Below are 17,203 nucleotides of genomic sequence, written 5' to 3' on the forward strand. Positions count from 1 at the left end.
AAATATGCGGCAGATAAGATGGATGGATTTCTTAAAAGATTATGATTGTACAATCCATTTTCATTAAGGAAAAGCTAACATTATGGTCGACGCTCTAAGTAGAAAATCTACAGGAGTCTTAGCTCATCTAATGATCCAAGAAATGAGATTGTTAGAGGAAATAGTGGATTGGCATCCGACTCCGTCCATTAATAGTGTGGAAGTATGATTGCTAACATTAAGGCAGAACCCCAATTAATTCAATAGATTCGATCGGCACAAAAGAAAAACCCTCAGCTTATAACAATTGTAGAAGAGGTGAAGCTGGGAAAGAGAGACCAATTCTCTATATGTAGTAAGGATTTACTAAGATTCAAAGGTTGGATTTGTGTCCCGAATGATGAGAGTGTGAAGAAAGCTATCTTGGAAGAAGCACATCACTCTCGTTATACGATACATCCCATAAGTATTAAAATATATCAAGATCTGAAGAAAACCTTTTGGTAGAATAATATGAAAAAAGAGGTAGCACTATTTGTGTCTAAGTGCCTAACATGCCAGCAAGTAAAAGCTGAGCATCAAAGGCCCGCTGAGTTGTTGCAGCCTTTACCCGTGCCAGAGTGGAAGTGAGAGCACATCTTTATGGATTTTGTCTCTAGCTTGCCTAGATCAAATTCAGGACATGATAGTATTTGGGTCATTGGGGACCGGCTGACCAAAGCTGCCCATTTTCTGCGGATTCGCACGATGTACACGTTCGATCGACTGGCCCAATTGTACATTAAGGAAATCGTGCGGTTGCATGGAGTTCCGGTCAGTATTGTATCAGACAGGGATACTCGGTTTACTTCTAAATTTTAGGCTAGGCTACAATCAGCCATGGGGACGAGACTCACCTTTAGCACTGCCTCTCACCCCCAAACTGATGGACAATCGGAGAGGACCATCCAAACCTTGGAAGATATGCTGAGGGCCTGTGTTATTGACTTTACAGGAAGCTGGGATGACCATTCACCCCTGATTGAGTTTGCTTATAATAATAGCTTCCATGCCAGTATTGAGATGGCACCATATGAAGCCCTGTATGGAAGGAAATGCTGGTCACCCATCTGTTGGGATGAAGTTCGTGAAAGAAAGCTTTTGGGACCAGAAATTGTCCAGGTAACCACATATAAGATAGCATTAATTCAAGAAAGGCTTAGGACAGCTCAGAGTCAACAAAAGAGTTATGTCGATAACCGACGGAGAGATCTTGAATTTGAGGAAGGTGATCGAGTTTTCCTAAAGATCTCACAAATAAAAGGCATTATGAGATTCGGCAAGAAAAGAAAGCTGAGCCCACCTTACATCGTACTATTTGAAATCCTAGAAAGAATCGGAGATGTCGCTTATAGACTTGTCTTACCACCCGAATTGACAAACGTCCATAATGTCTTCCATGTATCATCACTACGAAAATATCAACCCGACCCATCCCATATCTTGAAATATGAACCTTTACCGATCAGGAAGGACCTATCATTCATTAAGCAGCCATTTTTGATACTGGATAGAAGGGTACAAGTATTGCGCAACAAAGAGATTCTTTTGGTTCGTATATTATGATAGTACCATTCAAGAGAGGAGTCGACTTGAGAACGAGAAGACGATATTAGAAAAAAATATCCCTATCTTTTTCAGTAATTAGGTACACAAATTTAGAGGACTAAATTTCTTTAAGAGGGAAAGAATGTAACAATCCTAAACTTTCAAAAAAAAATATAAATAAATAAATAATTCTTTATAGTGCGATGGTCCATATAAGTATTATGGTCTTTAGGGACCATCACCACTTTTGTTAACTTTTTCCTTTCATGTACCACGTCCTTTAGTTGACGTGGGCCTCAAAGGCTTCACGTATAATATTATCGTCACACTTCATGTATGAGGTGGAGCTTAATAAAATAGTATAATAATATGTCTTAAGAATTTAAATTCGGAGAGGTGAGGACTCACATTCTAGAAAACTTTTGAGATCTTTCTCTCTCTAGTCGAAATACAGTGAGCTCCTCTCTCAAGCCGAATTTTTATCGGAAGCTCCCTCTCATATTTTAGGTAAGTGACTTCATTATCTTGAAAAATAATCCATTCTTTTTTAAAATGAAATGAAATAATTACTTTTGCTTATTATCATGAATTTTAGACGCGATAAACTTTATGCGCAAGCGACCTCATTATTTTGAAAAATAATCTTTTTAATAAAATTGTGATATTTTATCTATGTTATAAATTTTAAATGCTGTAAATTCTTATAAATAAATTTATTTATTTTTCTTGTCTATTTTTAGAGAATTTTAGATACTGTAAAATTATTAGAAACAAATGTGATATTTCTGCTTTTAGTAAAATTGTGAAATTTCTTTCTATTGTTTTTGAATATTTAGACATTGTAAAATTCATGTGCAAATGAGTGCCTTATTATTTGAAAACTGATATTTTTGCATTTGATTATAACATTGTCTGTGAAATGTTTATTTACAAATTGACATCCCATAAATTGTGATAATTCCGTATTCTTGAATTTCTATAAGAGTTTTTCTATACATATTAGATTGGCAATTATGCTAAAATATCTTTACAAACTGCTACCTTTCTAAATTTGAACCCAAAATATTTGATTGGTTATTTTTGAAATGTTATTGAAAGTGACTGTTATTAATGGTTTTAATGAAATTCATATTAATAATTTCAGTGATATGTTGAGTACATGATATTGTTGCTTTCGAATGTTTAAAGAGATTTAGAAATACTTTAAGTATGCAAGTGGACTCATCCGGTTCGCTGATGAGATATAAGTGGACCTATCCGGTATGCCCGTAGGGATTAACTGGACTCCTCTGGTATGCCAGGACGCTGATGGCGTATGTAGGTGACCTACTTAGGACGCAAGTAGGGTATTTTGTGAAATCTATTGAATTATGCACTAACGTTAAAATGTTATACGCATTTCAATTATTCGAATTATACTTAATTATGTTTTTTTTAAAGTGAAACTGTAGATGCATTTCTGTTAATAGATCTCCTTTTTTAAAATATTGATATCTTTCAACCATGATTATTTTTAGAATTATGATGATCACTTACTGAGTAGCCAAACTCATCAAATTATAGTAAACATTTTTTTCAAGATAACTGCGATTTCATTTTGAGTGTTCTTCAGCATCAACTCTGGAAGATATTGTAATTATGCTTAAACTTTCTTTTGTTACTTTGTAAGAATTTGCTATTGTAAATTTTTCCTAAAAAGAGAAGTATATATGTTTTGACAATTACATCTCAAGAATATCAGTATTGAAAATTCTTGGGGCGTGACACCAATCTAGACCGATGAATTTGAAATCATTGGTTTCAACCAATGTTTTAAAACCCACAATACAAATCAGGAATCGCTAATCCGAATCATGTATTCACTAAGACAAAAGGCATTAGTACTCGCCTTGTTATCTTTAAATTTTTTTTATTGTTTGATATTTTTTAGATTGCCAATTCAAACCGGCATAGAATATGGCGATCCAATACAGATATGTTCGGTGTATGATCCACCCCCCAAATCGAAGTTCAAAAACACTAGTTTCAGTATTTTAAATTTCAGTTTTGGATCACACGTGCCATTATCACATGGAATTGGTCTAAATTGAAAACCATGCATCGATTCAATTTCCTTGGACTTGCCATTCCATCGGGGAACCAGGCGAGTCTATAAGGAAAACCGAGTGGCTCGAACCGGCTAGATAGCTTGGTTCCCACAAATCAAATTTCTATTTGTTTCTTTTTTTATTTTTTTTCAATGTTTTCGGACTAGCTCTCACATGAGAATCAGTACGATTCTCCTATCCCAACCGGCTATTCACCAATCCAAACCAAATTTCCAGATGGCCAGCTCACTGGACCGAGTTTTAAAATACTAACTTAAAACCCACTGTTCCGAATCACAAATCTCCTAGCAAAACAGGACTGACCGGATTCCTGGATGAAATTGATAAATCCCTATGTTAATTTTAATTTTAATTTTTTTGCATTTTAATAGACTTGTCTGACTCCCTGACAAAACCTCAACGAACCAAACAGGCTAATTTTGAATTATTAATTCCATTTCATGATCAGGTATATTTTGACAAGTTTTTTGCAATTAAATTTTTTAAAATAGGTATTATTAAATGGGTGTAGTTTGCATAGAGCCGAGGCCCTAAACAATCAAAGTAAAGCGCATTTTCAAATAGTAAAAAAAAATATGATTTCAATACTTAAAATCTTCGTGATAGAAAATCTTCGTGATAGTCTTAAAATATATTTTCATCTTTAATTAAAAAATTTCAAGCTTAAAAAAATTGTAGATCTAACAGTTCTAAGAAAAGTTAAAAATCTTAAAGAATTAAAAATCTTCAAAATTGACGGTCCAAAAATGCATTACAAGATGCACTGTTTCCAAAACTTGAAATCCACTTTTTCCTCATGTCCACGCATCTTGATATGTTGAGATGGATATTACGGCATCAAAACAACCTCTTCTAACTTTTGAGGAGTGCTCTAGTTTGATTGTTTGGAGCCTCGGCTCTATATAAACTTTTTCCTTATTAAATAGTTCGTGTATTATGATAAATTTCCCCCTTGGAGGATCTTTTTTTTCAGTGAGGATCTTTTTATTGCATTTATAGTTAAGGCATTGAGTTGAAAGTAGATATCAATATGCCCAAAAGGATATGGGCGCACTAGAATGGAAAGATTAGTGTGAACATTCTTCATGAAGTTCTGTTAAACAATCCAAAGCAAAACAAAATTGTTTTTTTTTTTTTTTCTCTCCAGAAAAATATTAGGCCACCTAACTCACTCCATGTGAAATCTAAAACACTCTACAAAAGAAACATAAAAGTCAATAACTCTTTCATGAAAATGATAACCGCAAAGGTAAGCTTCTCATCTTACTTCGAAGCAGCTTCACTGCAACTGTCTAAACTGACCTCGCCTATTCGATCTTACAACTGCACTGGATTACAAAGAGAGCCCATCTGCCCCGAGGCTGTCACCGAGATGCTCTATTTCTTCTTCTTGGACTTGTTTGACTGAGTAAATGCAGTTCCCTGTAGAGATCATAAAGCACAATGCAAGATGCCACAGACAGAAAAAGAGAGAGACAGAGACAGAGAGAGAGAGAGAGAGAGAGAGAGAGAGAGAGTCCTGACGATAGGAGTATGCAAAGTAGAACACACCTGCAACCACTCATCCATCGAAGCATCAGTAGTTTTAGTTCCCACTTCCACCTTAGTCACCCTCTTGGTTTTCTAATTCAAGCAGGTATACAAATAAGAGCAATCAAGAACGGTTCACAAATCAAATCATTGTCTCTGGAATGAAGGTTCAAAGAGGATGCAAGTAGAGTCTTTCCAACTAGAATTCATAATCAGCTACTGCAGATGCTTGTAAAAAATAATAAGATAAAACAGCTACGGTAGAAAAAATCAAAATATCCTCACATAATATCTCTCTATCAACAAGTACAATTATAGACGTGAGTCAAAACCGAGAATATGAGAATCTCCCAGGATTTACAGAATGTGAATTATGCAATATAATGCACTCTTCTAAAAAGGTTCAAGGCTGGAAGAGTTAGTAAAATATGTATGCATAAGTATATCTAAATACACGACTTTATGCACAAGAATGTGTCGGCATACAAGAAAACATGTCCAAGAGAATCCAACAACATATATTCTAACCAAAAGAAAAACTAGAAAAACTTACTAGAATATCGTTCATTCCTGAAAATGAAAACAATACTCCAGAAAGAGACAAATCACAATTTGCATGTTGATGGACTTTGAACAAAAAGAATATGCTGACAATATTTTGGAATGTGCTGTGGTGAGAATAGGCAGGTGCCTAAAATTGTACATAAGAGGAAAAAAATTGAACACGATATAAAATGACGTGCTACTGAATTATCTGTATGGATATATCCATTCACAAACTGCCTAACATTAAAAAATGGATATAAAAATTAACACAATTTATTCACTAGAATTAGATATGTAATTTTCCTCATAACAACATATATGATTTACAAGAATGAAGTATGATATATCAAACAGTTTATACCAAAGTGGGAAAGTGCAATTCATTTAACGTAAATCAAGTCAATTTACTTGACACTTACCCAAAAAAAAGTCGATTTACTTGACCTCAACACCCTGGTTTATGATTGACTTGACCTAGTCGTATATTACCTTGCCAACTTCCATCTAAAATAGTTACTAAATATTTCCTACAATCTTTATACGTTAAATGTGTTATACCTTTCCCACATTCTCCAAAAAATATTACCTTTCCTAACCAACTTGGCAATGTGATCTTTAACACCTATGATTAAAGAATAAGACCTCCAAAGTCCAAACCACCAGGTAACAGGCTTACACCCCACCTCATGCAAGCTTCAAACATCACATTGCTGCATAGTTAACTAGCTTGCTTCAAAAGAACCATGTAATACGCACATAGCCTACTAGCACTAATACACCATGGAAAATAAGAACCAACAATGAGGCCAAACCCATAATATGGGGGCAAGCACAAGGCATACAAGCCAAGAGGAAAAAGAATTATACCCTTCCATGCGTAAGCTTTTAAACACGACATTGATATATATGTGACTAGCACACTTCAAAAGAACTGAGGTATCCCTATAACCTAGTGGGCACAAATAGACCATGGAAAATAAGCCCCCCACAAATGGGCCAAACACCTAGAAGGGGAATAAGCTCAAGCTGAAAGCATGTTTTGCCACAGATAATTTAAAAGCTCTAGATCTTAATAGACCATGATAAAAAATTTATTAGCAAACCGATTTGGCATTAAATATCAAGATTTGCCAGATGTTGCTCGCAACAAATGACACTACTGTTCCTTTTGAGAAAAGATGTAACACAGGGACACATAGTAGTTTTAAGAAAACGAGTAACAATAAATTGCTTGAGCTCATCATATTCTGATTACATGTATAATATGAAAATGAAAACTGTTGCAGCTATGACAATGCTTCAGGTTACCATAAATGTAGATTACCTTAGAGATGTTCTGTATTTGACCATATATCCATAACCCAAAGAGACCAATGAGGGCGAGTCCAAGAGTAAACAAGAACACAGACTCAACACTTACGAAGCCACCAGCCTCAACAACTTCAATAGTACCATTGTAAAATACACTTTGATACTGCTGTTCATCTACCTCATACATGATAGTACCCACAAGATCAAATGAACCAGGCTGCAGCACAAGGAAAAAAAGAATGTAAGGAGAAGAGAGAGACAAAAGACACTCGGGAATATAGCAATGTAACTCAAAAGTGAAATTCAGGGAACAACAGATTAATTCCATACTGAAGATAGAAAGTACCTGTAAGTATTTGTTAACAGCAAATATATAAGGAAATGTTGATTGTACTGAAAGTGGCACTGATGCATTATAGAATTCCTGTAAGCCCAAATAGCAGAAACTTCAGTGCAAGAGAATGGGATTACACTGAAAACATATAAAATAAAAGTTTGACAACAAATATCAAACCCAAATTATAATTTCAAGAAAATGATTGAGAACAGCTAACAAAGAAAGTCAAAAATGTAATGTAGTATCAATGTTCCTTTTACCAAAGCAAACTAGAATATCAGAAACAGAGGAACTCGGTATATGAAATCAGGGATAATAGCTGTCCTGCTAAATAAAAGAAAAGCCAGCGCATATGACTTCACACCAAATAAAGACATTGTTAAAAATATCACAACAAAGATGAGACTCAGGTACAAAAAGAAGATTTAGAGTGTAAAAGAGTAGGACTTCAGGATTGGTACAAAAAAAGATTTAGAGTGTAAAAGAGTAGGACTTCAGGATTGATAAAAGATCCTGTATCTACATGAAAAAATTGACTGCCACCCTTTAACCACATAATTTCCCATTACTCATAGGATCACACCTAAATAGTCATTTGAAAATTACTGGCCTCACAATGAATTCAGTCAAGATTCGTACACCTCCAAAGATGTCTCCAATTCTGCCAAAATTGATATCTTAAAATCTCACATCCCTCCACAGCACTTAAAATATCACCTTCTAAGTTCTTTACTAAAATCACAGACTATACAGAATCTTTATTTACTTTGATGGTGTTACTGACATCCTGACTGATGGGCCCCTGGTAGGCAGGATCCCCACCTGGTGTACACATGATATGAAATCCAAAACATATAACTTAAATCAGTGCTCTAGAACCTTGCAATCCGCCCCAAAAGATTGGTTGTTTCCTTTCTACCACAAAATAATATAAGTGTCTATGGCACCATATATTGGGTCCATTGTCAACAAATAAAATAAACGATCCCTTGTGATTCAATCGTGCCCCAAATCATCCTTATAACAATCTAGAAGAAACAATTAGGAAAAGCCTATCCAATTAGAATAACCACTGTCTGATATAGTATGCATGCATGCATGAAAAACATACACTCAACCATCCAATCTTGATCAAATGGTTGAAATTGTGTCTAGGTGTTTTAATTTTCTTTTATTTCCTATCAATGGGATTAAAATAAAATTTTGGGTATCCACACTTCAACAAGGGCACACTAGTTAAAAAACTAAAAAATTTATTTACAATAAACTTGCTGGGGTTATTTTGGTCATTTTATTTTAAGGCTCGGATGATGATGATGATTATATTTAAAATATTTGTCTTATATATTTTACAGGCAACCCTTGTTGGAAGTTGGATGCCCAAAATCACAACTCGATTGGACTTGTAAAAAAAAAATAATTAAAATTCAACGAGTGCTCGCAATCGTCGGAACAAGATCGGACCGCCGATATTGGTAGTGCTACACTATACATATAATGATATGGTCTTTTTTAGATTTATAATAAACATATTGACAACACAACTGATATTAAAGAGACTAACCACACTTATCATCACCAACCAGAGCTGTAACCACTCCTAACACAACCGATATTAAAAGAGACAAACCAAACTTATCCTCACAAACCAGAGCTGTAACCACACCTGATCAATTTGTCATAGAATAGACATATTTTGGCAGTACTATACCTCTTCTTTCTTGAAAAATCAATAGCAAGAAGCCAAGAAGCTATTCAAACAGTTTGATAGAGAGCTGAAACTAGCAGTATTTGAATAGAAAGCTGAAACTAGAGGCACTAAGTCCTTTCTCCAAACATACCTAACAGGAAAGCTTGCACCCACATAATTTGTTATGCTGTGGTATTTATTTTTAAATTTCCCCGAGTCTCCATCTCCCAAACCAATCTGTCATGTTTCATACCCCTCTTCTTCATGTATATTGTGTAGAATGTTTAACAAACTCTAGCAATTCCTCCATATCTATACCCGGCATTGTTTTCGAGGATTAGGGATGCAACTAATTCCTTTAAGGACTTTTGAAAAGATAGCCCTCAACTCTACAATCCAGAATGTCCAAGAGATCACTGATTATGCATTACCTCCCTAACCAAAATACTTCTTACCACTCCCCACAACAATCCTCGGAAAATCTCTAACATCAGCCATTTTTTCACACTGGAAGAGTTCCCAGAATGGGGGCACATTTCATTTCATGGGCTCCATCAAAGAAAGAGCCCCCTCTCCCCTTTGACGAGCTCCATATGAGAGTAGAAAATGTATCAACAGGAAAAATTTTGTTTCTAAAGAAGAGGGAACATTTTCATTCCAAATCAAGCTTGAAAGAGCACTCGAGCATGCCATAGTGCTCTCTAACTAGGGCGCATCTGGCAAGCAACAGTCCCCCACCTACGCACCCTGCTCCCACTCTCAATGACTATAGCAAGATTTTTAGAGTGGTGGTTTCGAATGGAATAGAAAATTTTTACATTAAGTTAGAGCCTATTGCATTCAAGGATCACTACAAGGACTTCAACGAGGAAACTTCACAGAGCTACAAGAGAGGGAAACAACAGGAAGAGTTTCTTGAGCTGAGGCAACCTGTCTGTACGTGGAGATAGATGAAACCATTCCTATGAAATACTTTCATGGTGTTCCATTGATGAGAATCAACCATATATCTTCCATGCATATATCCACCATGGACATACTGACACTCTTAGCAGACACCGCAAAATAGCTAGGAATTAGCAAGACCTTAGAAGTTAGAATCTAGAAGAACCTCAGCACTCTCAGCTCGATATCTTGCATGTCAGCTATCTCCCCAAGAATCATTATTGAAGCCCCAAGAACAATGTACTGCACTCCCTCTCCCCTTGTCCCTTTTCCAACGATTCACTAGGCCTCCATCCCATGCCACAAGAAACAAATTAGAACTTGCATATGTTAACTTGCATATGTTAAAAACCTCCCAACGGGCACTGCCAAAGAGTCTTTTGGGTAGCTCATTACAACTCCAATATTAGAAATTCAATCTCACCCTTGTTTCTTAATAGAGCTGGTGCCATCCCCCCATTTTTTCTTCTGGGCTTTCTCCTACTAACAAGACCCATTTCCCCCGTACACTTTCCCCTTCCCTCTCTGTAACTTCCTCATCACCTTGCACTACTAAAAACCCTCACCACTTACCAAGATCTTAAAAAGAATTAAAGTTTTCAAACTTCACCTATGAATCTCCCTTCTTTTGGAGAAAATTGGATCAGTCCCGAAGCTAGACAACTTTCTGAAAACAGCTTTTGCCCTTTCTTCTTTCTAAGGTCACAACTGAAGGAGGTCTATGGTTTTCTGAATTTGTTTCAATATTGGAACCTTTTAAATCCTCATTTTGTTCTCTTAGGCCTGGAAGTTGTATGCATAATACTCCCCAAATGCTTTGCAATACTTTGTATTTAATATAATTTCTATATTGCTTATTTGCAACTCCACAGTTTTACATTTTCTTAGGTGCTGTTTATTTGGCTCAACAAGTCTATAAAGCAATGGAACTATTTATTGATGAGGGAAAAATAGTGTCTTTTATTGTTGGCTGTATTTCTTTAACAAGCGGAGTTTAAAAGTACTTCACCCATTAATGTAGAACCAAGGTGGGCCATTTTCACTCCTAAAAATGGTGGAGGGAAACAAATAGCATATACCAAACTTTGATCTATCCAAACAGTGCATTAGGGTATCCGATGTTCTTGGAAAAAAATTGCCTAGTTTAGTTTAAACAATTTTCACATAATAATTACAGTTTCTGTACACAAATTTCTCCTTTTCATAGTTAATTTTGCCTTTTTTCTGTTTGAAACTGACAACCAGCAACCAAGTTCAAAATTTAATAGAAAATTGAACCATCACCAGAAATCAACAAACATAATCTAAATTTTTTTTGAATCCCAAAAAGTAGCTCAGTGTGGCTTAATAAAGAGTTAAAGCTGAATTGTCAAAAACAGTGCAAAACATCGCATATGAACATTGCATTTAAACAAAAAAAAAAATGTATTGTGCTGTCCAAGAAAACGGGGAGTTCAAAAGGGTGCTGAATTAGTATGAATTGAGAATTTAAAGCAATAGGCAATAACAGAGATAGGAAATTTAACAAGTTACCCTAAATTCTTTATCAGACTGACCTGTAGGGTAAGATTCTGAACAAGTAGCTTATGATCAAAAGGGAGATGAAGGGTGGCCCTCATTGTAAGAACCTTCAAAGGTGACTCACCTGCATCCCCGGCATGAATGAGAACACTCAATGACTAGCAAAGAAAATAAAAATATAACAAAAGTAAAACAACTAGTGGAAAATATCCATCATTCTGCACGATAAGGAACCTTCTACCTAAAAGTAACACGATCAACCAAGAGACAAGTGACTGAACTTCCAAGAAAGATTGCAAAAACACTATAAAAATGGGTTATGTTCAAGCCAACCTTTAAAGAATAAGGAGAATGACTATTTCTTTAATCTTTGAGTATGGATAATGATCAACAAATTTGACTGAAATGTTAATCCTATTAGCCTTGCCTTTCAGATAAGACAAGTCAGGTAGGTTGGCAATTAGCAGGAAAGGTATGCCAAATATCTTCCCAAGAGTTCAGATGTGACAAGGCAGCAGAAAGTTAGAAAGGTAAACAAGCAAGAATATGTATTAGGTAACTCGCTACATGCATATAGCAGAAAGCCCAAAAACTAGGATGAAGGGGAAAAACATTCACAAATTTGTGACGGGTAATTGGCTGATAAAATGTCATGTAGAAGAAGAACAAACTTGGAACAAACACAAACATAAGATGAGGAGTTTGCGAGGAATGGGATATGATCACCCAATCTAGGAATTGAAGGCAGGATATAGAGACAAGGAAGTCAATTTGACTTGCATTATGGCATATTGTAGAAGCCAAATTTACTTAGACAAATTAGTGATGTATATATTAGGGAAGTCCATTTGACTTGTATTATGGCAATACACAAGTGTTGTGTGCTTCTCATTTTTGGGAATATAAGCGACTCTCGACCATATCATAGTGATGTACATATTGGAGTATGTATATTTTATAAGAATATATGGATAAATTGTTTGTAAGCATGCATATGACTCGATAGGAAGATACCCATGCACCAAAAAACTGAAACTAAGGGTACTCAAACTCGAACATCAAAGTTCAGATCATGAAACAAAAACAGACCACTTTTGCTCAACAATGCACATAACAAGGATACACTAAAATTACCCTCATTATTCACGCCTACTAGCAGTTCAGTTTCCTCCCCAGCCGGTACCACTGCATGGAAAAAGAACACACTAAGAACAATTCAACTACAAGGAAAAAAAAAATGAAATAAATAAAGGGAAAATTACATACATATCTGTTATAGTTTCTGTTATTACGACTCTACCGAATAGTTTCCGTTATTACCACCGTGTCCGTTTTTTTATGTCAAAACGGAAATTTTAGAAAAGACAACTTTACCCTTTTTCGGTTGTTAAACAAGCGAAATACACCAATTTCGATTCAAGAACCGAAGATTTAAAATTTTCTCTACCTCTCTGAAGTTAGTTATCCGATAAAATCAAAAGGGAACAACTAGTTTGAGCCTAAATTTAGGAGAAATCTTGGGCATTATGAGATTAGAAGATTAGGATAAATATTGTGGCGTATTCTCTCTCTACCTCTTTGAAGTCATGGTTATCCGATAAAATCGGGGGAACAACTAGTTTGAGCCCCTAAATTTAGGAGAAATCTCAAGGATTATGAACTTCCCCAAAAAAAAAAAGATGCTGGGTGAAGGGGAGAGAGAGAGTTTAAAAAAAAAAACCATTTTTACCCATGTAATGTAGAGAGAGAGGTAGAGAGAGGATACGCATACACAAGAGAGAAAAAAATTTCTGTTCTTGAAGAACCGAAAATTTTAAATTTTTGGTTATTCAAAAACCAAAATTGGCCCCGTTTTCGGTTGTTGAACAACCAAACATACTTTGAATTTGAAAAAGGGTAAAGTCGTCTTATTTTAAAATTTCCATTTTGACATGAAAAAAACGGACACGGTGGTAATAACACAAACTATTCGGTAGAGCTGTAATAACGTAAATTATAACGGATATGTATGTAATTTGCCCATAAATAAAATTGCATCGAACAAAAGCTGAAAATATTCATCAAAAACTGATCGAACTTAAGAGTTAATCTTAATATTTATAGAAGTTATAGAAGTTGATCTTCATAATTAATTAACTTACCTTTTCCAGGATTCTTTGGGAAGAGACAAATTGTGTCTACACCAGGAGCCGAACCAAAAACTGCTTCCACAGAGTCCTGGAAATCATCACCAACAATTCCAAGATCACCGCTCTCTACAGCCTCCACCCCTTCCACATCAGACTCTCCTTCTCCTTGACACCTAACAACTATGCAGCCAAACTACAAGGTTAGTCAAACGAGCGATATAAAAAGAATGCGTTCAAGAAGCTGATACCTAGGGTTTAGAGAGAATATCAAGTAGAGGAATGCATTGCTTCAGTTTAACACTGATATTACAAAGCAATGTTTTCTTTCTCACCTCTGCCCTGTGGACTAGGCTGAGTACTGTACACCATGTAAAAATGTTAACAAATAAAAAAAGATGAAAAATTGTCAAAAACAGTTAAAAATCAGCTTAAATTAATAGTAGTAGAAATCATTAAAATACTACATAAGATTAAAAAAATAATATAAAATATGGATTATTTAATATTTGATTTATATAATGAATATTTCAGAGAAATCAATAAAAGGAAAAAAAATAAAAATTGATTCATGTGATAAGAAAAGTTCCCAAATCATCTTAAAAGCGATTCAAATTATCTAAAAGCATATTTCTAAATACTATTTATTTTTAAATTTTTTTATATTTTTTACATCCCTTTTGGTGTTTTGCAAGTTAACTCGCTACAACTTGGCCTAGCCCGAGTGGACTCAACCTAGCCCCAGTACATTGTTACAAAGAAAATTTTAAATGAGAGGGCACACGAACTATATAATAAGAATAAAAAAGTGGTCACAGATATTACCAAACCATAAAACATTTATTGAAGTTTAGATAAAACAGGATACATATTCACCACAACAACCATTTCTTTAAGTATCCTTTAATTTCCAAACCATAAAACATTTATTGACGTTTGGAATAAACAGGTACATATTCACCACGACAACCATTTCTTTAAGTATCCTTTAATTTCATAAGAAAATTACAGACATGCAATTCCTTTTTTGAGTAAAGTTGAGTGCATCAATCTGCACTGTAAAATTATACAAGAAAGAACCCTAGACAAAATAAGATATATTTAGAAGTTACAAAGACTGCCAACCCCAAATAGTTGGAACTTAAAAAAATTCCCCTTAAACAGGGTGGCTGCCCACACATACAACCATTGTTTTAAAAAGCGGATCGCCCAACCCCTAGGCAGTCCAGAAGGCTTGAGCGTGTCGCCCAAGCCTAGGCAGCAATATTAGGCGGGGCAGTCCAAGGCCTGCGCCCTGCCCAGGGGCAGAAATGCGCCACATTGAGGGTAACTTTTGGACCTTTTTTAATATAAAAGGGGCAAAATCGTGGGTTTTAGGTTCATTTGAAACCTAAACCCCATTAGAGCCTATTTTAGAAAGAGAAAAACCAAAAAAAACTAGTTTTTGGTGATTTCCATAGGATCGAAGGGTTTCTCAAAGTTACGAGAAATTGATCTAACCATCACCCATTGATATTAGATTCAGTTTTGGATGTTTTATAAATCTATTAGAGGGGGTTTTTAAAAGATTTTGAGTCCTTAAAAACATCTTAGAGGTGGAAAGTTTAGAGATCGAGCAATCAAAGTTAGTGAACTTTTTTTTTATTGCTTGTATTAATTTGATGTGTCCTGAGTCCTTAACTCTGATGTGTTATAAAGTTATATTTATATTGTTAGACTATAGAGACATTTTTCTTTCTATTGGGCCGCCCAGGTTCTGAGCGCCCGCCTAGGCGCTGGGTGGCCTAGACCCCCTGGCCGCCTAGTATTTTTTGAAACACTACATACAACTCATTTGTTAAAATTAGTTGTTCTTCTAGAACTGATGTTTGGAATCAGCTCACAGGTATAACCCAATGTATAGCATCCCAATGATGGATATGCAGTATCAACAACGATATTTATAGATTAGAAGGACAACCCAATTTGACTCCATGTTAATCACAATCAAAATACAACACCAATCAAGCCATAATGATCAAAGCATGCATTTTGGCAAGTAGATCCATCTATAAACCAACAACAAACCTGATTTACGAAGCTAACACATGGAGTTAGAAGATCAGTTTCAAGCAAAATGCAAGAAACCAATATTTTTACATCTCTATACTCAAATGGACAGCACAATATTGAAAAAATCAAAAAAGAAAAGAAAAAACATGCACACAAATTTGTGAGGATATCAACTCCCAAATGGAAGCCAACACATGCGATGGGAAGAGTTTTAATAAGATATGAAATAATTCAACGACTTAAAACTTGTGTATACGCAGACTTCTGACCCAATGAAATAACCCAACACAACAAGGAATGTGGCTTATTTCCACCAGCTGAAACAAAATCCATGGAGAAAGGAAAATTCTAAGTTCCTCAAAAATCAAGATCTAAGTATCACAAAACATTCCATCGAAGCGATTGAGAAACCAAATCTCATGCTATTAAAACAACAGCATCCTAAGTTCCTGACCAGAAAATTCCATACAGAAGAACCACAGGCACAAATGAAAGATCCATCCAAAGCAACCACCCCAACTGGACCAATTCTGATTATCAATATTCAAGCCGTATCATTCACCAAAATACAAAATAAACAGTAAATTCAGGGACATAACGAAACAAAAGAACTCTGGATTTCTCAGAAAACAACAAGTAGATCCATCTAGAATCAGCATGCATTTTGATATCCACAATAACGTTTCCCACGAGATGAGCTCAAAAGGATTACAAAGTAAATCTCAAACGAGAATAAAGTATTATATCAATCAAATTGAAGTAAACCAGCCCATATGAACAAAGATCACTGAATAAACAGATCAACATAGACTTAGTGAACCAGTACAAAAATTAAATAAAAAAAGGAAAGAGAAGTAATTGTATTGACACAAAACCTGTGAGAAATGGAGATGAGAGGAAGAGAAGGGCCATGATGAAAACCCTAAGTGTTGCAGAGGCAGCCATGGATAAGCACTCAAACCCTGGTCCTCGGCGTATACACACAAACACTAAAATGAGGACACCTATTTAACAAATGAATAATAAGCTGATTGACCAATTTTAACGCTGAAATACCCTTAAACACTATGAAATAAATTCGAGGCAGCAAGCAAGGGAAGAAAAAGAAAAGCCCCCAGATTTTTGTTTGCAATTGACGAAAAGACCCTTGGTTTTGTTTTGGATGAAGTTCTATGCCTACTCCTTATCAAACAAAGTAAAGCCTCACTTAAAAACCCCATTTTGGAAAGTGCTTTCGGCAAAAGAAATCTTCAAAAAGGTCATGAAATCAACTTAAACCCAGAAAACAATCCAGATCTTAAGACTTAAAAACATTTATTTTTAGGGCTAAATGGACAGTCTAGATAATCTGTTACAATAAATACTATTTTTAGAGTTTGAAATCTTTTTTCTTTTTTACAACCATAATGTTCAAATCGAGAAGATTTTCCTATACTTGAATTGCAATTTCAATGAGTTATGAAATGAGAGT

General features: G+C 35.2%; 1 protein-coding gene across 1 annotated transcript; it reads right to left on the reverse strand.

Moving 5' to 3' along the window:
• Positions 1 to 4,636: 4,636 nt before the first annotated feature.
• On the reverse strand, positions 4,637 to 16,718 carry LOC18441696 (Translocon-associated protein (TRAP), alpha subunit). Its single transcript, XM_006851922.4, has 8 exons — positions 16,608 to 16,718; positions 13,696 to 13,863; positions 12,689 to 12,739; positions 11,590 to 11,678; positions 7,408 to 7,485; positions 7,075 to 7,278; positions 5,226 to 5,297; positions 4,637 to 5,096 (listed from the first exon to the last, which is right to left on the reverse strand). The coding sequence occupies exons 1-8, from the start codon at positions 16,675 to 16,677 to the stop codon at positions 5,052 to 5,054; spliced, it is 777 nt and encodes a 258-aa protein (XP_006851984.1). The 5' UTR covers positions 16,678 to 16,718; the 3' UTR covers positions 4,637 to 5,051.
• Between the last annotated feature and the right edge of the window lie 485 nt (positions 16,719 to 17,203).

This window comes from Amborella trichopoda, chromosome 9 (genome assembly GCF_054954075.1).
Source record: "Amborella trichopoda isolate Santa Cruz 75 chromosome 9, AtrichopodaSantaCruz75HAP2 v2.0, whole genome shotgun sequence".
In the NCBI taxonomy this organism is placed as follows: Eukaryota; Viridiplantae; Streptophyta; class Magnoliopsida; order Amborellales; family Amborellaceae; genus Amborella; species Amborella trichopoda.